Here is a 23,956-nt window from a genome sequence, read left to right on the forward strand (position 1 = left end):
ATAGTGGGCACTCAATAAATACTTGCTGAACAAATGAATGAAAATTCCCAGTGTAATTCTTACTACAGTGAAATTGAAGGGCTTTGTCAGCACATGCAAGGCCATTTGAGGTTGTGAGCAGTGGAGGAAAGTCTGAGGTTAAGACACCCTTCAAAATTTGAGTCCTTATATATTCTAAACCTACAGGATGTGTCTAGTTTTGAAAAACATAGGTGTGAGTGGGAGATAAATTTGAATTTTTCATAGAAAAGTCTGTATTCATGATTTTTGTGTTGGTATTCTAACCGTGCTGCTCATCATAATAGTTGGTATGTTGCTTAAATGGGCACCAACTCAGGAGTAAATTCTAACCACTCTTTGAAACACAGTTCAGGATCTGGAGATAACCAGTCAGTAGGCTCCTTGTTAAATGAAACAAAAGGCCTATGTGAGATGAAATCATCTTGAGAATTTTTCCCCATGTAACAAGTTTTTATACCATGGCATTTTGCTATTGTTCAATTTAGGTGATTGCCAATTATCTTTTTAAATTATAATTCATACACTTCTAGAGATTAAATATAAATCATGGTTATTAAATACTCCCTGTGGTCAGACATCCAGAGGCTAGACAAGATGCAGAGTCACCCCTAGGAAGCAGGAACTTTTGACGTGGCATTTACAAAATAAAAGATCTAAATAATAAGTTTCAAATTCAAAAATGATTCCTTGTTATGTTCGTATTCTTTAATTTATATTTGGATATTAATAAAAAATTTTGTGCTATCACTAAATTCTGCATCTTTTTGAAGTTCAAGATATCAAAGTCAATATTTCCATTTTTCAGAAGTATACATAGGTCCTTTATCATTTGACCATTTAGGTATAGGAAAATTAACAGACAAGAAACACTCTTAGAATTTGTGCTTCTGTCTTATACCTGGTTGCCATTTATTGGAAAATGAGATTGGGGAAGTTTTTCATTACCTTTCTATTATTTCTGTTATACTTCTTCTTTTAGGGAAAAAAAAATTCTCAGGTTTGCCTGGATTAAATTGATTCATTACAACCTGTCCTTTGTGACAGTTTCATGGTTTCCAAAGGAAAAGTTCATTATTTGCCCTTTTCCCACCATTTTTTAAGCCAGTTAAACAGTGAACTATTTTTTTAAAAAAGACATTTAAAGACCTCATTCCCTGCCTAGGACACCAATACAGTATGGAATTGGTGGGACTGCTTCAGATTTAGTATTACTGAAGAATTTCATTGCATACAAATTCATTCAGAAAATGATCCTCAGAAATTAGAAATCAAGGTGTACTGAAGTAGAATTATAGGAAATCAAAGTGTATATTACTGCTGTGTTACCGCCAAGAACCCCTGAATATTGAACCCCTGAACACTCTCTTCTAGCTGCTTTCGAAGTCTATTGAACAACTGAAGCAACCAGGCAGTCACCTCGAGGAAGCGGAGGAAGAGCTTCAGGGGGACCAAGCGATGCAGGAAGACAGAGCGCCCTCTAGTGGCCACAGCACTAGGCGTGACAGCGGTGCTTGTGCGGATGACACATTGGGACAAGCTGGTGCTGTGAAGGTCAAGGAGGAACCCGTGGACAGTGATGAAGATGCTCAGATCCAGGAAATGGAATCTGGGGAGCAGGCTGCTTTTATGCAACAGGTAATAGGCAAAGATTTAGCTCCAGGATTTGTAATTAAAGTCATTATCTGAATATGAAATGCATTGCTGGTTTTGGTAAATGGATATTATTTCCTATCCGTTTATATCTCTGAATGATTTGACTTTAGTGTTTAAGGATTCTGATTAATGCAGATATATCTATATATAGATCTTTCTATATACTGATCTCTATATAGATAACAAGGTTTCTTGAAACTCTACTGTTAAGGAAATACCTGTTACACTAAAATTATACTACATCAGTATCCAAGTGATTAATAGGCTTTTAATTCATCCCAAAGCCTGACCCACCAATTACTTCTAAGGAAAACGAACTCACTGTTGGTTTTAGTTTATCTGTTGAGGTCAGTGACTGCTGGATAGTTTTCCAGTCTGATCAATGAAACATTTTATTAGTTACTGATTTTTTTTTGATATGTAGAATTCAATTTTCACATTGTTGTACATACTGTATCATACTACAGTCTTGAACCCTATTAAAGTTAGTCAGCCCCTTCCTTCCTCTATCTTTTTTTGTTAAGTGAAATGTTCTGGTTACTATGCCAGTAGTCCTAGGTTATTGTATAGATTGCAGTTGAAAATATTAGGAATAGAGGTGGTTCTAAATATATAGATGCAAAGTACAGCACTATTTTAAATATCACATTATGTCTCACCTAGTACTGCTCATTTCATTTTTATCCTGTGTTATTTGATGACATTGTTTATTGAAAAAGATCAAATGAAGCAGATGCAAATGTTGGCAAGAACTAACGTGCTGCTTTATGGTCCAATCAGATACAACATTGTATCTCCAGCTGTGGAAAAAATAGTAACAGTATGATTATTATCTGATCTGAAGTCAAAAATCATGTTTAAAAGAAGAAGATGTGTCATGTTTGATCATCATTATCACTAGGATCTCTTCAGTATAATTCCATAATGACACAATGTATACCATACTATTTTGGCAAATAAAAAATTAGGAAAGTTAGGTTTAACAAAAGAATCTACTTGTACATAATGCACCTTCAGAAGGACTATGTCCTTTGATGCTATGAAATGCAAACAACTTTGAAGGCAACAGAAGACTGTTTATTTAAGTCAGTTCTTTGTCAGGTTCCTGCTGTTCTACAGAAAACTGTTTCTATGAGGCTGAACAGGAAATGCCTTGTGGAAACAGGAAGTCCAAGTGATTCATGTACTGAGGAATGTAGGGAAAAAAACCGGAGGATAGTGTTTTACTCTGTCGGTTTTTAAAGGGCACTCTATGAATTGATTTATTGTCTAAGAAAATAACACCGCAAGTAGGGAAATTGTTAAGGAAGCTTTTCACTGGAACATTTCCTTCATACTCTCTTTTGATATGTTTACCTTGTTTTATAGGTTTACTTTTGTTAAGCTAGTTAAAGATTCATTGTATTAAGACCCCTTTAATATGGATAATCCAAATGACCTAGAATCTTTGTGAGGTTTTTTTCTATTAAAATATTTATATTTCTAAATCCGAGGTATTTTAAGGTGTAGTATCCTGTTTCAAAGGAGATATAACAGTTTTGCCAAATGTAGACCTTGTATAACTGTATGTTACTGGCACGTGTTGTTTACATTTTGCTGTGACATTTAAAAATATTTCTTAAAAAAGGTTACTGCTAAAGATACATTATCCTTTTTTAAAAAGTCTCCATTCAAAGTAAAGTAACATAACTAGAAGTTAGAAAGTTTAAAACTTTTCCACATAATGAAAGTCCTTCGATAATTTGACAAATAGCTATAATAGGCAACACTTCCTACTACCAACATATTTTGGTTAGTATATTCCTTCAGATTAAAATGACTTTTTGTCAGTTGTTTTGCATTAAAAATATGGCATTCCTAAGATAAAATTTTATATTTTTTCCATCTCATAAATATACATTTTATTTAAAATCTTTTTGCAATCTCATAAAAAAGGGATAGTGCATCTTTTAAAATACATTTTATTTGGGGAGGAACATGTGGCTGAGCAGGCTTTTGTATAATATTACTGCAAAGATATGTAATCACAAACAAAAAAAACCTATTTTTTATAGTGTCATTTGAGAGAGCTTCATCAGTACAGTTGGTGGACATTAATTGTTTGAATTTGATAGTCTTTGAATTTAATCAAGAAACTACCTGGAACCAGTGAAAAGGAAAGCTGGACTTAAATAATCTTAGAACTAATTGATAATTGTCTCTTTTAAAATCTACTGTATTTATTATAATTTACACCCTTGAAGGTGATCTCTTGTTTTGTGTTGTAAATATATTGTTTGTATGTTTCTCTTCTTGCCTTCTGTTATAAGTCTCTTCCTTTCTCAAATAAAGTTTTTTTTAAAAGATCCCCTTTATACATATGGCTTTGTGTAAACTTGATATATTTAATTGAATTTGAAACTCATGCAGTAGGTCTCGTATACCAAAATATATTGCCATTCTTTGTTGAAACAAGAAAATAAAGATATTTTGAGCAGTTACTTCTAATGCCATTAAAAATAATAAATCCAACAATAGTCACTTTAACCAATTTACAGCAGCCATTATCAGATAACAGATACACTTAAAATTTGTTGCAGTTTTATTTTCCCTGCGTGGCCTATTTCATATGTTATCATCTTTGATGTCAACTTCTAAATATAAAATTTTATATAAATAGGTATCAGTCACTTTAAAAATTCTTTTTAAAAAGGTTAATATAATCCCTTGAATATAACAAACACTCCATAAATATTAAAATGAATAATTTTCTGTATCATAATAGTTATATCTATTACAGTAAGAACCTGACCTACAAGTACAAAGTGACAGTATATAAAGAAAAGAGTAATTAAATGACCTCCCTTTATATGGAAACAATTGTTATAACAGTAGGGTGAAGAACAAGGAGCCTGAGTCAGGTGAAGGGGCCTGGACCATACACATCCAGGAGCTACGCTCATTGCTCCTCTTCTGCTCAGTTGCAAGCAAAACATTACTTCATAATCTGTTATAATGTGTATTTGGTTCAATAAGTTAAAAATATTTGTCTTATATTCTCTGATTCCCGTAATCTAAACTTCAGTAGTGTCACATGAGTTAAACTACTCTAATTCTGTAGCTAATATCATTTACTATTACAAAATGGATTATCATTCTGTAAGCCTGTAAATTTGATAATTTGGTCAGACTTGTGGGAAATATCACTGATGCTAGTCATAATTTTCTGAAAACTGCCTTTGGACTATAAAATTATAAGATTACTTGCTACTGCTGCTGCTAAGTTGCTTCGGTCGTGTCCGACTCTGTGCAACCCCATAGACGGCAGCCCACCAGGCTCCCCCGTCCCTGGGATTCTCCAGGCAAGACCACTGGAGTGGGTTGCCATTTCCTTCTCCAATGTGTGAAAGTGAAAAGTGAAAGTGAAGTCGCTTAGTCCTGTCCGCCGATTCTTCGTGACCCCATGGACTGCAGCCTACCAGGCTACTGCGTCCATGGGATTTTCCAGGCAAGAGTACTGGAGTGGGGTGCTATCGCCTTCTCTAGAGATCCTTAAAAAGCTGGAGAAATCAATTAGATAATGATTTTATACTATACATCTGATTTCACAAGTGTAAAGGGACTGTTTCAGTATGTATCAATGTTAGAAGCTCTTCTATTTTCTTCAGAAAATAGTTTTTGCCAGCAATGAATAACCATTTACATTTCTTCCTCTCGTCAAGGCCTGCCTTCTTGGTGAAGTGGGCTGCTGAAATGGAGACTGCTACTTTATATAGTTTTGAGAAAGACAGCTTTTTAAAAAAATTATGTTTCTTCATACTTATTTTTTTCTAAAGTATGTTAAAAAGGAATTAAGATACTAAAATTTTTTTGAAACGTACTACTCAACAGATATATAGGTGGACAACAGTATTTTTTTTTTAATTTGGCATTCCTTTTTGACTTTTTCCACTAACAGAAATATGCAACTGTGGATATATAATGATGGGTTAACAATGATAAATAATCCAGGTTTACAAATTATAACCGATTATATTATCACCAATTAGAATCTCATATATATATATATATACACACACGAGAAAAAGTTTGAGGGGTAGATTACCATTCCCTTTATTATTTATCATTCCTCCAACTGGGTTTTAAAGGGAAAGTATGGGTGGGGGGCAATCAAAGAACTCAGACAAATGAAACAGGATATGAGAAATGTGACTCCTCAGACTTTATTTATGTTTTAAAAGTTGTCTGTTCTCACTTTATAATAATTTCTTTAAGGCTTGTAGATGGTAGAGTTTAGACAATGCAACTTTGGGAGACCATTTGATTTACAAGAAGACTTTTATTTTTTACTGTTGCAAGTATATTATGTACTCGGTATTGTTATAAGCACTTTACACCTGTTAACACATTAGTCCTCACAACAGCCTTACAGGGTCAGTATTATTGTCCCATTGTAGAGATGATGGCCCTAGGACACAGAATAAGTCAAATCAGGTCAAGGTCACCCAGTCAGTGGCAGTCTGGCTCCAGTTTGAACCTCGGCAATCCCACACCAGCCCTTGTTGTCAGCCTGTACCACTGAGCTGTATTTGTGCAACAACTCTCCTTTCATGTCCTTCAAAGCGCTATGAAATCATTAGCGCTTTCTTCTCTCTCTCTTTGCCCATCAGCATTTCCAAACTGTTTTGAAGCAGTTTCCTCTTTCGGTCACTGCTGTTAGTAAAGAGATTGTTGTTGTTTAGTTGCTAAGTCATGGCTGACTCTTTTTGCGACCCCATGGACTGTAGACCATCAGGCTTTTCTGTCTTTGGGATTTTCCAGGCAAGAATACTGGAGAGGGTTACCATTTACTTCACCAGGAGATCTTTCCAACCCAGGGATCAAACACGCATCTCCTGCATTGGCAGGTGGATTCTTTATTGCTGAGCCACCAGGGAAGCCCACAAAAGTCAATATAGATATTGTAAAAAGGAAAAACAAGAATGTTTGTCTTGAGTTCTAGACCTCCTAAGTGGTTTTCCTATTGAAAGGTGCATAGAGATTGTCTTGAGGGAATCTGTTGACAGTTGGTATTCTGACCACACCCCACAGAGGTTTTGAATCTGTCTTAAGAGTGCAGCAATCTATGTTTTTCAAGCCCTTTGTGAGAGTCTGACTCAGAAACAGTGCTCTGGAGGCTGCCAGGGGCCCTAATGCTATGCTATGCTATGCTAAGCTAAGTCGCTTCAGTCGTGTCCGACTCTGTGTGACCCCACAGACGGCAGCCCACCAGGCTACCCCGTCCCTGGCATTCTCCAGGCAAGAACACTGAAGTGGGTTGCCATTTCCTTTTCCAATGCCTGAAAGTGAAAAGTGAAAGTGAAGTCGCTGAGTCTTGTCCGACTCTTAGCGACCCCATGGACTGCGGTCCACCAGGCTCCTGCATCCATGGGATTTTCCAGGCAAGAGTACTGGAGTGGGGTACCATTGTTTTGTTTATTTCTTAATCAGTTGATAGATATTTGGATTGCTTTCACTTTTGGCTTTTATAAGTAATGCTGCTGTGAACATTTGTGTACAAATTTTTGTTCTAACATGTTTTCAGTGTTTGATGGTATATAGATCTAGGAGTGAAATTACTGGGTCATCTGGTAACTGTTTAAGTTTTAAGGAACTGCTGAATTGTTTTCCACAGTGGCTAAACTATTTTATATTCCCACTAGCAATGCACGGGGAGTTCCAATTTCTCCACATCCTCTCTAACATTTGTTATTTTCTTTCTTCCTTTTTTTTTTTTATTGTTGTCACCCTAGTGGATGTGAAATGTTTGTTCATTGTTGTTTTGATTTCTATTTCACTAATGACTAATGAAGTTGAACATTTTTTTCATTTAGTTATTATTTGCTTATCTTCTTTGGAGAAATGCCTAGTTAGGTCTTTTGCCCATTTTTTTTTTTTTAAACATTTAAACGTCTCTCAGCATCTTTAGTACAATCTCACCACATGAACTAGGGCAAGCAGAAAAGGCTTTCTGGCCTTATGATTGTTTTAATTTATTTTTAATTGGAGGATAATTACTTTACAATATTGTGTTGACTTCTGCCATACAACAATGTGAATCAGCTGTAAGTATACATACGTCTCCTCCCTCTTGAACCTCCCCTGCAACTCTGCCTCCCTCCCCATCCTCCCCCCCCAACCCCCGCCAGGTTGTCAGAGAGCACTGGGCCGAGCTCCTCCTGTTGTACAGCAACTTCCCATTAGCTATCTATTGTACATAGTGTAATATATATGTTTTAAAGCTACTCTCTCAGTTTGTCCCATGCTCTCCTTCCCCTGCTTTTGCCCATTTTTTAATTGCCCTGTCTTTTCTGTTGAGTCATAAGAGATTTTAAATATATTCTGAAAGTGCATGCTAAGTTGCTTCAGTTGTGTCCAACTCTTTGCAACCCTGTGGACTGTAGCCTGCCAGGCTCCTCTGTCCATGAGATTCTTCAGGCAAGAACACTGGAGTGGGTTGCCAGGCCCTTCCACCTCCAGGGAATCTTCCCTACATAGCTGTTGAACCCACTCTCTTATGTCTCCTACATTGGCAGGCAGGTTTTTACCACTACTGCCACCTGGATGCTAGACCATTATCATGTATATGAGTTGCAAATATTTTCTCCCATTCCATGGGTTGTCTTCTCATCTTCCCGATAGTGTCTTTTGATGCACAAACATTTTAAACTTTATTGAAGTCTATTCATCTATTTTTTATCTTGTTATGAATATGTTGCTTAATGTGACAAAGATTTGTACCTATGTTTCCTTCTAAGCATTTTATAATTTTATAACTTACTTTTAGGTATTTGATCTGTTTTGAGTTATATACATTGTTTTTATTTCTCCCTGCTTTGTGTTATTTTTTAAAGAGATGAGAATTTACTGATTGTTGAGCTCCACTTGCTCTTGCATCGTCTCCCTTTTCCTCATTTCTGGTTGATCTGGTCTTGCTTTTCCACTATCCTCTGTTGCTTCCAAGATTTCCATGGTGCTTCCTTTTTTTTTTTCTTGTCAATTAAATGCTATAATCTTGATGTTTATTATATCTAATATAAACTGGAGAATGTTCTGTATTTTTCCTTTAAGAAATGCTTATTTCCTTGTGATCTTTAAAAACTAAATCAAATTTATTGTTCTTCATTTATATAACTTGAAAATTCTATCTTGGTGTTACTCATTTTTACTTATGTCTGCATTGCACTTAAATTTTGTGATGAAGTTATTATGTTCAAGTCTGCCTTTTGTTCTGTTAATGGAAGTTCTGCAAAGAATCCTGTATTTGTATTTCCAAACTGGTAGCCACGTGTAGCTATGAAAATTTAAAATGTGACTGATATGAATTGAGATTTGATTTAATAAAACATCAGATTTCACAGACATAGTATAAAAATATATTTATTAATACCTAAGTAATGATGTCATACGGCCTTCCCTGGTGGCTCAGTGGTAAAGAACCACCTGACAATGCAGGAGACCTGTGTTCAGCCTCTGGGTCGGGAAGATCCCCTGGAGAAGGAAATGACAACCCACTCCAGTACTCTTGCCTAGAGAATCCCATGGACAGAGGAGCCGAGTGGGCTACAATCCATGGGGTCACAAAAGAGTCAGACATGACAGCGACTAAAACAACAACGAAGACATATAGTGATTACATATTAAAAAATAGTATTCTTAATGTATTAGGTTATATAACATTATTAAAATGTATGTTTCTTGCTTTATTTTCCGCCTTTAATGTGGCTGTTAAAGTATTTAAGATTGTATATGTAGCTTGCATTTGTGATCTGCATTCTGTTAGTATACAGCACTGCTCTTAGATCATCTTCCTCTCATGTTAATAGATGGATCTCACTACCTCATTTTGGAAATAGTTGGATATAAAATCGGAACAAATGAATATCTGCTCTTGCCAATATCTTTCTATTGCTGTTATTTATTCTAATAAATAGGTGTAAAATGTGTTAATGAGATCTGTGGCACCTTAAGGGTTTAAGGATCTCTTTACTCTTTACCTTAAAGACAACTCAAAGTCTATCAATGTGTTTTATTAATAGTGTCAGTCTTAAAGACAGTTCACTCACTGCTCCACTCTCATCTCAGTTGATATGTTTATCTCCTGAAAGTGTACTGCTTCTTCTCACTCTTCCATTTCTGTCTCTCAAACCACCATTGAGACACTGGGATGGATTATCAAGTCACCTTTGGTCATCTCCTTCATCTCTTTATTTTTTTCTGAAAATATATATTATAGTGAAGTATAGTTGACTTATAGTATTTCAAGTACATAGCAAGGTGATTCAGTTTTATGTATATACATATATTATTCTTGAGATTATTTTCCATTATAGATTATTACAAGATATTGACTATAGTTCCCTCTGCTAACAGTTAACCTTCTTTATCTCTTATAAGCAGTTGGTACTCCTATTTCTGGTTTCCTTGCCATCATATTTCTTTGCTCTGTCTTTGGCTCTGCTTTTCCCAGTCACTACCATACTGCTAAGTCACTTCAGTCGTGTCCGATTCTATGCGACCCCATAGATGGAAGCCCATCAGGCTCCCCCGTCCTTGGGATTCTCCAGGCAAGAACACTGGAGTGAGTTGCCATTTCCTTCTCCAGTGCATGAAAGTGAAAAGTGAAAAGTGAAAGGGAAGTTGCTCAGTCATGTCCGACTCTTAGCGACCCCATGGACTACAGCCTACCAGGCTCCTCCACCATGGGATTTTCCAGGCAAGAGTACTGGAGTGGGGTGCCATTGCCTTCTCCGAGTCACTACCATAATTAGTACTAAACAAATTCCTTTCTAAAAACAAATCATTGCAAGAGCTTCCTTTCATTATCAGTGTCCTCTTTTACTAATTCAGTTAACTTACTGTCAAGTTACAATACCACTTTTCCATTCTCTAAGGCATAACCTACAGTAACATCTCCCTAATCTCTTTATCGAAAGGCTGTCATCCAGTTTCAGTCCTCATAATTCAACCTTTATATTCTGAGTGGTAACTTATCCCTTCTAATTTAACTTAATCACTTTCCATGCAAAGCAAATTTCCAATTTGGAGTTCCAATTGCATGAGTTTCAGCAAACTTTTTCACTCTCCGAAAAGTTCTTAACTCCCTTTTTCAAAATTTTCTCTTACTCTGATTTCTCTAATCCATCCAAACTATTCTGTCAACTTGGAATCAATTCCATAGGACTTACCACGTAGTTTTTTTCTTTTATTATTACCTTTCTGTCATCATATCCTTTTGCCTTTTAAAGCAAGGGAAAATATACAGTGCTCCTGGAACCACAGAAGGAATTTCTGAAGTGCTCAATTAAATCCTATTTGAATGATTTTTGTTTTACATTTCTCTTATTCAGATTGCTTAATGGTTAAAGGATATTTTCTTCCATGTCATGATTACAGGTTCACTTTTGTTTTCTAATGTGAAATGTAGATTCAGTTTTTACTTGTTGGAATACTTATTGTGCTGAATGTCTGCATTAGTAACGTTTTCCTTAAGCTGGCTCTAGTAATAATAGTTACTGTTTCATTTTCAGCTAGGTGTAAATGATAGAAATTTTTTCTTGATGAATTTATTTGCTACTACCCAGAACTTACAAGTTTATTTTCTTAATTTGTGTTCTGTATTAATCATTATTCAATTATAATATCTGATGGAAATTTTTAGATAAAAATACAGTATCTTAATTTTCATAGCCTCTTTATAGTACAGGTATCTCAGAAATATTGTGAATTTAGTTCCAGACCACTGCTATAGAGTGAATCACACTAACTTTTTAGTTTCCCAGTGCATGTAAAAGTTATGTTTACACTATAGTCTATTAAGTGTGCAATAGCAGTATGTCAAAAAATGTACACATATCTTAATTTGAAAATAAAGCTGTGGGGAAAATGGCACCAATAGATACTTGAGGCAGGTTTGCCAAAAACCTTCCATTTGTAAAAAAAACATAGTGTCTTCAAAGTGCAGTAAAGTGAAGCACAATAAAATGAGGTATGCCTGAATTAGTTTTTCTATGTCCATATAGTCTATATAATTTTTGGAACTTGGAGCTTGGAAAGAAGACAAAATTATTCATACTAAGAGAATGAATCAACCTCACTTTTATGCATATTTAATTAAGGAAAACTATTTCTGAACCTAGAAATTATGTGTTGTTTTGACTGTGTATACCACAAACTTGAATAGTGGCACTGTCCTTGAGATTCATGTGTGGAACTGTGTTATAGGTGTAGCTGCCTAGTGATGAAAATGCTAATTCTTTAGTTGGACTGAAGTTCCAGCTCTTAACTTCATCTGCCAGCAACTCTACCTCCAAATTACTTAATTCTGCTGAGCCTCAGTTTGCTGGTTTATAAAATGAGATTAACAATTTTTTATTTTTATCAAGGATTTATAAAACGTAAATGGATTTATTTGAGTAATACCAATGCATGCTAGCAAAATTGATGCTGAGTAAAAAATTATCAAATGTTATTCATATTATTCGGAACTTCTTGAAACTTTAGTAACTTTCTTCTTTCTTCTTGGCTGGAACCTAGGTCACACTCAATTTCACTTTATAATAATGAATAACTTTCTCTTCAGTAACTAAAGAAACCTTAGAAGAGTGCTTCCCCATCTTTTCCATGTCGCAGCTCACTCAGAAAATGGGAATAGATACACAGCATGGGTCCCTGCAGGAGGCTGCTTCACTGTTCCTCCCTGTCCCAAGGACTGCAAGTGAGCAGTCTAGAATCAATTGAACTGCAGCCCTTTCATCTAGAATCGATTGAACTGCAGCCCTGTCGTGACTCAAGGGGCAGTACCCTAGTTGGATTGTTCTTTGGGAGACTCTGTGAGTACCTGTCTCCTCTCTTCCTCTCATTCCCTTTCCATCTGTCTCCTTTTAGCTCCCATGAAAAGAACCCCAGATTTATTTCATCATATTTCAACCAAGGATTCACCAAATTTAAATCAACCCTAGGTATAAATGATGCACGTGATCCTAGTTCCAAAGAGTAGATAGGAAAATACATTGATTTTAGGGAGGGTCTTCAGATAAGCTGTTGATACTCAGTTCTTCCCACCCTATTACAGGATCAAGAAGCAAAACTCTGAAAATCTGCCTTGCCTAGGAGCCTATGTGACAGATTTTCTTCTCATATTTGCATTGGGCTCTTTTTCAAAACAGAGTGAAATAAACGAGTACTGAAATTTCTGTCTTTGTTTCTTAAGAAAATGCTCTGAGGGGTATTCATTTGGGAAGGTGTGCAAAGTGGGGGCTCTGTTATCTCTGGTTTGGTTTGCTAAGTCTTTCCATCTTGAAACAAGAAATCTTGCAATGATTTCTTGATCTTAAGTGAATTGCTTCCTGAGTTTGAATAGTCATCTGTCCTCTTTATTGCTTTCACTTAACATGATAAAGACCCACTCCAGTATTCTTGCCTGGAGAATCCCAGGGTGGGCGGAGCCTAGTGGGCTGCCATCTATGGGGTCGCACAGAGTCGAACACGACTGAAGCGACTTAGCAGCAGCAGCAACATGATAAAGAAACTTATTTCACACTGTATTTTTAGTATTTTAGATATGTTCTGGTCATGGTAGTGGTGCTATCAAATTCCTTTTTTTTCTTTATACTTCATGAGTTAAATTTAGCAGTTAGTTTTCTGGTATACATTTAAAATGATTTGATTTTTACTTCATTGCTTGAATTGCCTGACAAACTTGTGAAAATATCCAACTTCTTTTATTTTTTTTAATTTTCCTTACCTGATACATATTTTAAGTATTTTTGTATATCCTATAGCTTTATGTATGTGCAGTAGTTTAGTTGTACCTCAACATAATTAAATAGAGAAGCAGATTTAAAAAGCTGGGATATTTTTCCCTAGAAAGGAGCTCTCCTGAAGATTTAAAAAATGTTCAATTTTTAAAGTTCTGGATTTTTTTTCCCTCATCATAATTAGGATTAAATTTTTGAAATGAGATTTTACTTTGGTTACTTTAACAGCCTAAACCATATTGGTTTTTTAATCTACTTTTCTTAAAGTATAATTTACATTCAAAAATCTGCTTATATGTATGTACACTTGGTGAATTTTGACAAATATATACATCACGATCTAGATGTAGAATGTTTATACACTCTAAAAGAGTTCTCTCCTGCTCCTTTTTAATCAATCCCCCACCCCCAGTCTCTACCCGGCCGCTGGCAAACCATCTGTTTCCTGTCACTGCACATTAATTTTGATTTTTCTAGAATTTCATATAAATAAATCACATAAAAAGTCTGCGATATTTTCAGTCTTTTCTTTTAGTCAAAAATGCTTCTGACATCCATCCATGCGCATACCAGTAAAACGGTCTTTTTTTTAATTGCCGAATAGTATTCCATTATATCAGTATGCCATGATTTGCTTGTGGCATTGATGGGCATGTAAGCTATTTCCAAGTATGGACAGGTATGAATAAAGCTGCAGTGAATATTGTATTCAAGTATTAGTAGACAACTGCCTTTATTTCTTTGAATAAATACCTAGGGTTAGTATTATTGATTTGTATGTTAAGTGTATGTTTAGCTTTATTTTAAAAGGCTGCCAAAATATTTGTGGTTGGACATTTTACAGTGTCATCAGCTATGTATGAGAATTTCTGTTGCCAGCACTTGGTATTTTCAGATATTTTTAACTTTATGTATTCTAGTGGATGTGTAGTGGGTTCTCGTGGTTCTGTGTTTCCCTGCTGTCTTATGATTTGACTTACTTTTTATGTGCTTATTGGCCATTTGTAGATCTTCTTTGGTAAATTGTCAATTCAGCTATGTTGCATGATTTTTTATTGAAGCATATCTCTTTATTATTGGGTATAGGAGTAGCATATATTCAGGATACAGTCCATTTCTAGACGTATGTATGCGTTACAAATATGTTCACCTAAACCTATAGCCTGTCTTTTATTTTGAAGAGTAGAATGTTTGAATTTTAGTATGTCCCAATCTGTCACTTTTTTCTTCTAAGATTAGTGCTTTAGTGTCCTATCCAAGAAAGATTTGCTTTTATATTCTCTCCTTTTAGTTTATTTTTTAAGTTTAAGGCCAAGAGCCGTTTTGAGTCGTATAATTTTGTGTATGAACTAAAGGAAGGCTGAAGATCATTTTCTTACCTAGGTAGCCAGTTTTCAGCACCAGTTTTTGTAAGGATTATACTTGTTCCTTTGAATTACTTCGGTGGTGTTGTTAGGAATCAATTGAACTTATGTGTGTGAGCAAATTTATGAACTCTTTCCTTTATTCCATTGATCTATATGTCTACACGTGTGCATGCTAAGTCACTTCAGTCGTGTCCGACTCTGCAAACTATGGACTGTGGCCCTCCAGGCTCCTCTGTCCATGGGATTCTCCAGGCAAGAATACTGGAGTGGGTTTCCGGTGCCCACCTCCGGGGGATCTTCCCCACCCAGGGATCTAATCCGCGTCTCCTTACCTCACTTGCATTAGCAGGCACGGTCTTGACCCCTAGCACCACCTGGGAAGCACACGCCAAAGCCACAGCATCTGTATTAACATCGCTTTATAGCAAGTCTCGAAATCAGATAATGTGTTTTATTCTGCTTGTTTTTAAGATTTTACACATACAACTTGATTATAATCTACCTCTATGCCATTTTCTTTGTTTGCATCCTGCTTTTGTTCACTGAGCTTCTTGTATCTGTGGCTTTGCACTTTTTAAAATTTGGGGAAATGTCAAGCATTGTTCATTCTAATATTTTCACTCTCTTTGGAGACTCCAGTTATACCTAGGTCAGACCACCTGATACTGTCTCACAAGTCTGTAAGTCTCTATGCATTTTTTATTATGCTTAATTCTATTTCAGTTTGTCTAGTTTATATTACTGTACTCATCTTTTCTTCCCAGTGAAAACTTCTTTTAAGGTGTTATATTTTTCAGGTCTAGAAGTTCCATTCGGTTCTTGTATATAATTTCCATTTATGTCTTCATTATATTCATATTTTCCTTTAAATCCTTCAGCATATTTATATTTAAGTCTATTTCTGCTTTTGTATTCTCTGTCATTTTTGTGTTGGCTACTACTCCTTAATTTTGCTCTTAAGATATTCTTGTCTTACTACTCCTTTCACTGTGGTAAATTTTCATTAGATGTCAGATAATTTAAATCAATTGTCTTTCTTTAAAGAATATTGATCACTGTAGCTTTTTCAAGACTTGTCTTTGAATTTTGTTAGAGCAAGTCTATAGGATTCTTGACTCTAACTCTGGTTTTTCTCTCTAAGTGGTGAACTCTCTGGGCCTCTACTGAACAGTCTGAGATGATCCTAGGGAGTTAACAATCTTAGCCTTGCGCCCTGGGGCAGGGTTGATGATGGAAAGGGGAAGATGGGATTCAGTAAAGTATAAAGAGACTAATACAATATTTTGGGGAGGAGGAAGGAGCTAGTTTAGCTCACTGTTAGGCCTAGCTTCATTTTCAAAGCTGGTGACTAACAGGCTTCTACCAACTCATTTCTTCCTTATGGCTTGACTATTTTCCCCTAGGCTTTAAATTTCTTGGATTTTTAGTTAACTTTACATTCAGCTTCCCCAGTGGCTCAGACAGTAAAGAATCTGCCTGCAATGCAGGAGACCAGGGTTTGAGGGTCAGGAAGATCCCCTGGAGATGGAAAAAGCAACCCACTCCAGTACTCTTGCCTGGAGAAGTCCATGGACAGAGGAGCCTGGTGGGCTACAGTCCATAAAGTCACAGAGTTGGACACAGTTGAAGCCACTTAGCACAAGCATGCATTAATTCTGAAGGCATAGATGAAGGGAACAAAGGTGAATAGTTTCTTACTGATTTCTGGCGTGTACACACATAGACTGAATGGGCATCACTAAACTGTCTGTATCAGATGACCTTTTGGCATCCTACAATTATAGAGAATAAACCAAGTTAAAAACAGCAATGCCAGCAAATTTTCAAAAACATTTCAAAGCAGTTTGAAGAGTTAGATTCTACCACTCTCTCCCTCTCTGATTTCCTCCCTCCCTCCTTACTTTATTTCTTTCTCTGTCCTTCCCTCTCCCCATCTAATCCCCTCCTTTTATTTTCTGAGTAATATTGAATCCCAGTAAGTTGAGCATGTTTTTGTAGTTAAAGAGTATACCATAATCTTATTAGATTATTGTTCATCAAGTCAGTAAACTCTTTCATAAATCTAATGAAAATTCATAAATCTAATGAAAATTCTTAAGTTCAAGTATGAAAAGCATAAATAATGAAATACTTAGAACATCTGAATACTGGCTACCATAAAAGAAAATTTTACCAAAAAAATACTGAGTACCACTTACTTTTGTATATTTTACCACATATTTAATATTTCTGTTTAAACAGAGACATGATCTTTACTGATTGTTAATTTTCTGTGTCTTTAAGTTAAAATTATCTTACCATCTTCTAATTTAGCATTCCTATGAAGTAGTTTTCTTGCTTTTAGTTTTCCATCACCATACTTCTATATGTAAGACACAATTGCTATTTCATAGTTTGTGTTCTTTACATTAGAAATCAGTGCTAATGAAAATCATGATTGATAAAAAAGAATAACACCTACCAGAGAAATTCTTCTAGAAACTTGAAAGTATAGATATGTTTAAAATCATGGTGTCTTAATAAAAAGACTAGAACTTAGTAGCTGACTTAGAGAAGATTATGTAATTGGATGAGAAATTATAGAGAGCATGGAAGAAGAATTTTCTCAAGCGATTCCATACGCTTTATTCCTTTTTTCAATAGATCTCTTTATTTTTGATCAATTATGGGGAGGGAGGATGTAAAATTGATGGTAAATGAGCGATAGATTTAATTTTAACTCTGATTCAGAAGTATTGAGGTTTTGATTTAATTTTGTGTAGAAATATGTCCTTAAAACAGAATTTTGGCTTAAGTTAAAGTGTTGGTAAACCTTAGGGGAGTTTCTTTTTCATTCCCTTTAATTATCATGGGCTTTTCAATAGCTCCTAAAGTGAATTAGGAAGTTTTTAGGCATTTGGCGTTAAAGTCCAGGCCCAGGGAGTTTAGGTGGATATGCAACTTAGGATTCTTGGATGGTGTGTTGATACTGTATATTGTTTAATGGTTACATTTTCCTTGACTAGTATAAAAGATTTACTGTTACAGTTTGTGTGTGGCCAGGCAGTGGCATATGGAAAAGCTGTTTCCTGCTATTTAATTTAATTAGCCAAATCACGTGCCAGCCTTCGGGCATGTCACTCTGGACCTCTGAGGCTCTTTGTCTATCAAAGAGATGGACAATATCTTGGCTTTGTTTGGTTGCTCTGCATGCTGCAGATAAAACCACTGAAATTCTGACTGTTTGTTTAACCAAATCTTCGCATTTTTACCATTTGGCTTTGATTTTCTTAAAAAAAAAAAAATGATGACATTTTGGCCTTAGGAAGAAGAAAAAGAAATATAGAGGCTATGAAGAAGAGCTGCTGTTCTTCATGGTTTAATATTGGGTTGAAAATCTTATCATTTTCTGATCAGAAAATTTTAGTTTGTTACTATTTTGTTAGTAGAAACTCAAGACAATTATTATTGAATTATTTTAACCCTAACTTAGGTGACAAACTGTCATTTTAAATCAAGCCTTTTTTTTCTTTTTTGTTCATGAATGTGTTTAATGTGATTTTCTTCATCTTGCCAAATCACTAAATCTTACAGTGTGAATTTATTGCCAAAGAAGAAAATATTTCATTTGATACTTTGTACAAGCATATTTTAGTTTACTTTTGGTTTCACAGGAAGACAATGGTTAAAACATTCAATCACGTCAAGACTGGTTCCCAATATTTTAGCCTTTCTTTCAAGGTCAAAGATATTTTTTACATTTTTTAATTAATGTGTTCAAATTTTAACAATTCTCCTTAATTATACTTTAGTCTCAGTTATATTCCTAATTTCTTCAAACTTTAAAGTTAGTGAAGAATACTTGAAAAAACAGAAGATTTAAAATTATATTCTGAAACTGATTTGCAATGAGGACTTTTGCCTAAATTTCCAGCTAAATTAAGCAACTTCCAAGAGTCAAAATGACTTGTCCAAGGTAATAAACACATCTGAATATCCCCATTTTAAAGTTAGATGTTCAAGATTTGGGTCTTAATTAATTTAGATACATTCACAGTTCAGTTAAACCCCATGGAGCACCTACTCAGGTTGTACTACTATCCCAGGTACTACAGCCCCCACCTCTGACATCACTTGGCCTTTGGACCAACGCAAAGGACCTGTATTGAATACGTGACCATCAGTCTCAAAGGAAATACCTTTGTTCTAAAGCTAATAGTAAGTCTGTTTCATTTGAGTAGACTGGGAATTTTTGACAAAATTTATTGCAGATTTTATTTTGATAGAATTTGCAAAAAAAAAAAAAAGAATTTGCAAACAAGATCCTTATCTTTAAATCATTTTTTTAATTAAAATACAAGTTAAGTGGTAAAGAAAGGAGAATTAAAACCTAAATATGTAAATCCTCTTAACCAACACAATTCTTACAATTTACATTTATAATACAGACATGTATGATGGCCTCATAGTTAATATGGGTCCCACCACTCATGCAAGGTGTTAGGGACCTATGAGCTACAAGGATTTTGAGTTTTGTTTAAGGGCAAGCAAACTTCCACAGTAAAGAGAAAGCTGTGTGTTTTTTTATCTCTTGTAGCTCTTCCTAAGCAGTTCTTCAGTGTAATTGTACTTAAATATTCAAAATTGTGTCTGTTTTCACATTCATTATTGTATCCTATTGTTCTTTATAATGACTAATTTTTCACTTAATTTTTTAAAAAGATCTATGTTTGTGTGTGCTAACTCACTTCAATCATGTCGGACTCTGTGCAACCCTATGTGCTGCAGCCTGCCAGGCTCCTCTGTCCACAGGGATTCTCCAGGCAAGAATACTGGGGTAGGTTGCCATGCCCTCCTTCCAGACTCAGGGATCAAACCTGCATCTCTTACATCTCCTGTGTTGGCAGGCGGGTTCTTTACCACTAGTACCACCTAAATGTGATTTTCTGAGGGCACACACATACCACCACACGCTGATTGGAGAATGAAGCAGTATCCATTCAAGAGAATTCACGTTGCTGTTAACTTTTTAAGAATGAATATATTTTTATTACTGAGAAACACTCATAGTGTCCACAGAAAAATAAACTTAGGACAGAAATACAGTTATTCTTTATGAAGCTCTGTTTTTCAATATTGATGTTTTTTAAAAAAATGTTATTGAGTATAACATGACTGAGGTTTGAAATGAAATTAGCAAGGAAGTGACAGTTAACTCAGATATACAGATCTGTTTAATATTTTCTAAGGAAACTGTATTTGTTATTAACTTAAACAAAGACTCTTGAATATAGGTACAATCTGGTACAAGTTGGTTTCATCTAGAAAATATAACCATTGAAAAATTATAATATTTTTACCAAAAAAAATGAATAACCATGGTGAGGGTAATTATGCAATTTCATATAGATATTTAGGAAAAAAAACAAGCTGTGTCAGAGTGTTTTTAATTAAACTTAGGAGTTAATTGCACTTGTAACAAACATTAATCCAAATTTTCTTTGCACATCAGCCTAAAGTTTTATTTCATGCTCACTTTCAAGTGTGTGATATGTGTAAATTGCCTAATGTCCTTCATCTCTTTTTTATTTTTAATTGCCATTCAGCCTAATAAGGGCTTCCCTGGTGGCTCAGATGGTAAAGTGTCTGCCTGCAATGCGGGAGATCTGGGTTTGATCCCTGGGTCAGGAAGATCCCTTGGAGAAGGATATGGCAACCCACTCCAGAGTACTCTTGCCTGGAAAATTCCATGGACAGAGGAGCCTCGTAGGCTACAGTCCATGGGGTCGCAAAGAGTCGGACACGACTGAGCAACTTCACTTCAGCCTAATAAACTGTAGTAGTTCAGGCCAATTCAATAAATGTGTACTGAACAGCTACATGTGCCTGGGACTTGAGCCAGGTACTGAGAAGATGAGTATAGAATACCAAGATCAGATCAGATCAGTCACTCAGTTGTGTCCAACTTGCGACCCCATGAATCGCAGCACGCCAGGCCTCCCTGTCCATCACCAACTCCCGGAGTTCACTCAGACTCAGTCCATCGAGTCAGTGATGCCATCCAGCCATCTCATCCTCTGTGGTCCCCTTCTTCTCCTGCCCCCAATCCCTCCCAGCATCAGAGTCTTTTCCAATGAGTCAACTCTTCGCATGAGGTGGCCAAAGTACTGTAGTTTCAGCTTTAGCATCATTCCTTCTAAAGAAATCCCAGGGCTGATCTCCTTCAGAATGGACTGGTTGGATCTCCTTGCAGCCCAAGGGACTCTCAAGAGTCTTTTCCAACACCACAGTTCAAAAGCATCAATTCTTTGGCACTCAGCCTTCTTCACAGTCCAACTCTCACATCCATACATGACCACAGGAAAAACCATAGCCTTGACTAGATGAACCTTTGTTGGCAAAGTAATGTCTTTGCTTTTCAATATGCTATCTAGGTTGGTCATAACTTTCCTTCCACGTAGTGTACCCATAAAGACTTCTAAATTTACAGTTCCGTAGAGAAATGGACAGATAAATAAATGACATTGTCGTTTGTGCCACTATTGTAAAAATAGAAAGAAAGTACAAAATCTGCGTATGTGCTCAGTCACGTCCAACTCTTTGAGACTCCATGGACTATAGCCTGCCAGGCTCCTCTTCCTATGGGATTTCCCAGGCAAGAATAATGGAGTGGGTTGCCATTTCCTTCTCCAGAGGATCTTCTCTACCCAGGGATCGAACCCACATCTCCTGCATTGGCAGGTGGGTTCTTTACCACTGAGCCCCCAGGGAAGCCCCAAAATTCCTTATAGGTCTTGATAAAAGTCTTACACCTCTAACTTGCTGAACTATGACCAAAATCCACATCAACTGTTCTTGTTCTTTCCAACAACCATTGCTACCTGTGAATAGAACTCAGAGGTCAGCAAAGCATTTGGCATCTTGTCCCTTGGACATCCTTAAGACCATAGGGAGAAGCTTGAGGTTCCCACGCTATTCTGTACACTGAATTACTCCAAAAAATAGCTTCCACTGATAATTATGAGTTGATACTTTTGTTTGTTATATGACAGTGGAGAATATTTATCAAAGAGATTACCTATTTAAGATTGAGAGGGCTTTTGTATTTTTTCACTGGTTCATTAAAATGAGAGAATATTTCAGGCAGAAATTACATTTTTAACTGTTATATTTCAACTCTACTTGTTACAAGCTATTATATATATATTATATATATATCAAAATCTGAGCCAATATATAGGGGTTGAGTTTTCTAAGTGCAATTAAGTATGAGCATACGAAAGTATGCTTCCATGTATGGAACATTTTTATTGTCAAAAAACATAAAATTTAGCCTGTTAACCATTTTTGAGTGTGTAGTACAGTAGTGTTAATGATACGCACATCATTGTACAGCAACTCTCTAGAGTTATTTTATGCTTCAGAATTGAAACTCTATATCCACTGAAGAACTCTTCAATTCCCCATACCATACAGTCCCTGATAACCACACTCTACTTTGTTCCTGTGATGTTGACTACTGGTTTACATACTGCATATATATATTTATCTCTTGTGACTAGTTAATTCCACTTAGCATAATGCCATCAAGGTTCATCCACCCTGACAGGATTTCCATCCATATGGCAGGATTTCATTTCCTTTTTTTTTAGAGTTGCATAATATTACATCACATTTTTCTTTATCCATTCATTCATTGATGGGCATTTAGGTTGCTTCCACCCCTTGGCTATTATGAACAATGCTTCAGTGATCATGGGTGTACAGTTATATCTTTCAGATCCTATTTCCAGTGTTTTGGGATGTATACTAGGAAGTAGAATTGCTGGATCATGTCATAATTATTTTTTTTTCTTTTGAGGAAGTTTCATATTATTTTCCATAGTGGGTGTGCCATTTTACATTCCTCCTTATAGTGCACAAGAGTTCCAATTTCTCCATACCTTTGCCAGAATTTACTTTATGTTTATTTGTTTGTTTGATTTGATAGTAGCCATTTTGTTGGGTATGATGTGATGTCTCATGTGGCTTTGATCTGCATGTCCCTAATAATAAATAATGTGAACATCTTTTCATATGCTTTTTGGCCATATTTCTTTGGAGATATGTCTAGTCAAGTCATTTGCCAATTTTTTAATCAGGTTGTTTTATTATTGTTGAGTTGTAAGAATTCTTCATATATTTATATGTTAAGTCTCTTGTTGGATGTGTGATTTGCAAATATTTTCCCCCACAGATTGCCTTTTCACCCTGTTGATTATTTCCTTTGCTGCATAAAAGTTTTTAAGTTTGATGTAGTCCAGTATGAGTATTTTTTACATCTATCGCCTGTGATTGTGGAACTTTAAAAAAAAAAAACTTTTCAAGTTTTATTTAAAATAAGAGAGTAAGCAATATTCTCTTGCGAAGATCAAAAAATCAATTTTGATAAATTTTAGTGCCAACCAAGTACTTTTATGAAAGCTATAATGAGTTATTGAAAGCACCTTGATTAACCCAGCAGTTGATACTTTATAGGTGATTTAAAGGCATCTTTTGAACTATGTACTAGTAACTGTGCTTTTCATTTGATTAAGTTATTCAGTTTTTAAATGTCTTTCTTAAGGTTCTAAAAGCGATTGGATTGGTTACTCTTCATTGGGCTTTGGAATCTTATTTCCTTCCCAAAGGACAATTGGTGTATAAAATAATCTGATACATAAATACATATATTTGTACACTTTAACATAGTTATGTATGTCTATGTGTCTGTGTATATATGTGTGTGTATATATGTAACCCACTCTTGACAAATAAAGATGAAAAATATTTACATGTTTATTGACAACTATCAGGCAGGTAGACCATATTGAATGTCCATTATATATATATTTTTAGATATTTTATTTTCTGTCTTTTTTTTTACTTTTTTAAAAGTACATTTATTTTATTGAAGTATAGTTGACTTTCCATGTTTCAGGCGCACAGCATGGCAATTCAGCTCATTATATGTGTTTTAAATATCTCTTTTCTTTTTCTCTTTTACTTCATATAATTTCCTTTTCTTTTTTTTCTAAAGCCTTGTTGAATATTTTTTAAAAAGAAAAAGGAAATGAATTCTGGTTTACTCTTTTTGAACCAGAATTGACAAATAGACTAAAGGAGAGACAATGGAAGAAG

General features: G+C 35.4%; 1 protein-coding gene across 16 annotated transcripts in view; it reads left to right on the plus strand.

Annotated features, from left to right (window-relative positions):
* HDAC9 (histone deacetylase 9) overlaps window positions 1-23,956 on the plus strand; it is a 1,049,156-nt gene that overhangs the window by 663,867 nt on the left and 361,333 nt on the right. For 13 of the 16 annotated variants that reach the window (XM_070787186.1, XM_070787187.1, XM_070787178.1 and 10 more), the window contains one exon: window positions 1,393-1,656. In XM_070787186.1, coding sequence (XP_070643287.1) covers window positions 1,393-1,656 — 264 coding nt within the window. Of the gene's footprint in view, window positions 1-1,392; window positions 4,020-23,956 lie in introns of those variants that run through there. The other 3 variants (XM_070787192.1, XM_070787190.1, XM_070787193.1) reach the window with 1 other exon arrangement.

This window comes from Bos indicus, chromosome 4 (assembly GCF_029378745.1).
Source record: "Bos indicus isolate NIAB-ARS_2022 breed Sahiwal x Tharparkar chromosome 4, NIAB-ARS_B.indTharparkar_mat_pri_1.0, whole genome shotgun sequence".
Taxonomy (NCBI): domain Eukaryota; kingdom Metazoa; phylum Chordata; class Mammalia; order Artiodactyla; family Bovidae; genus Bos; species Bos indicus.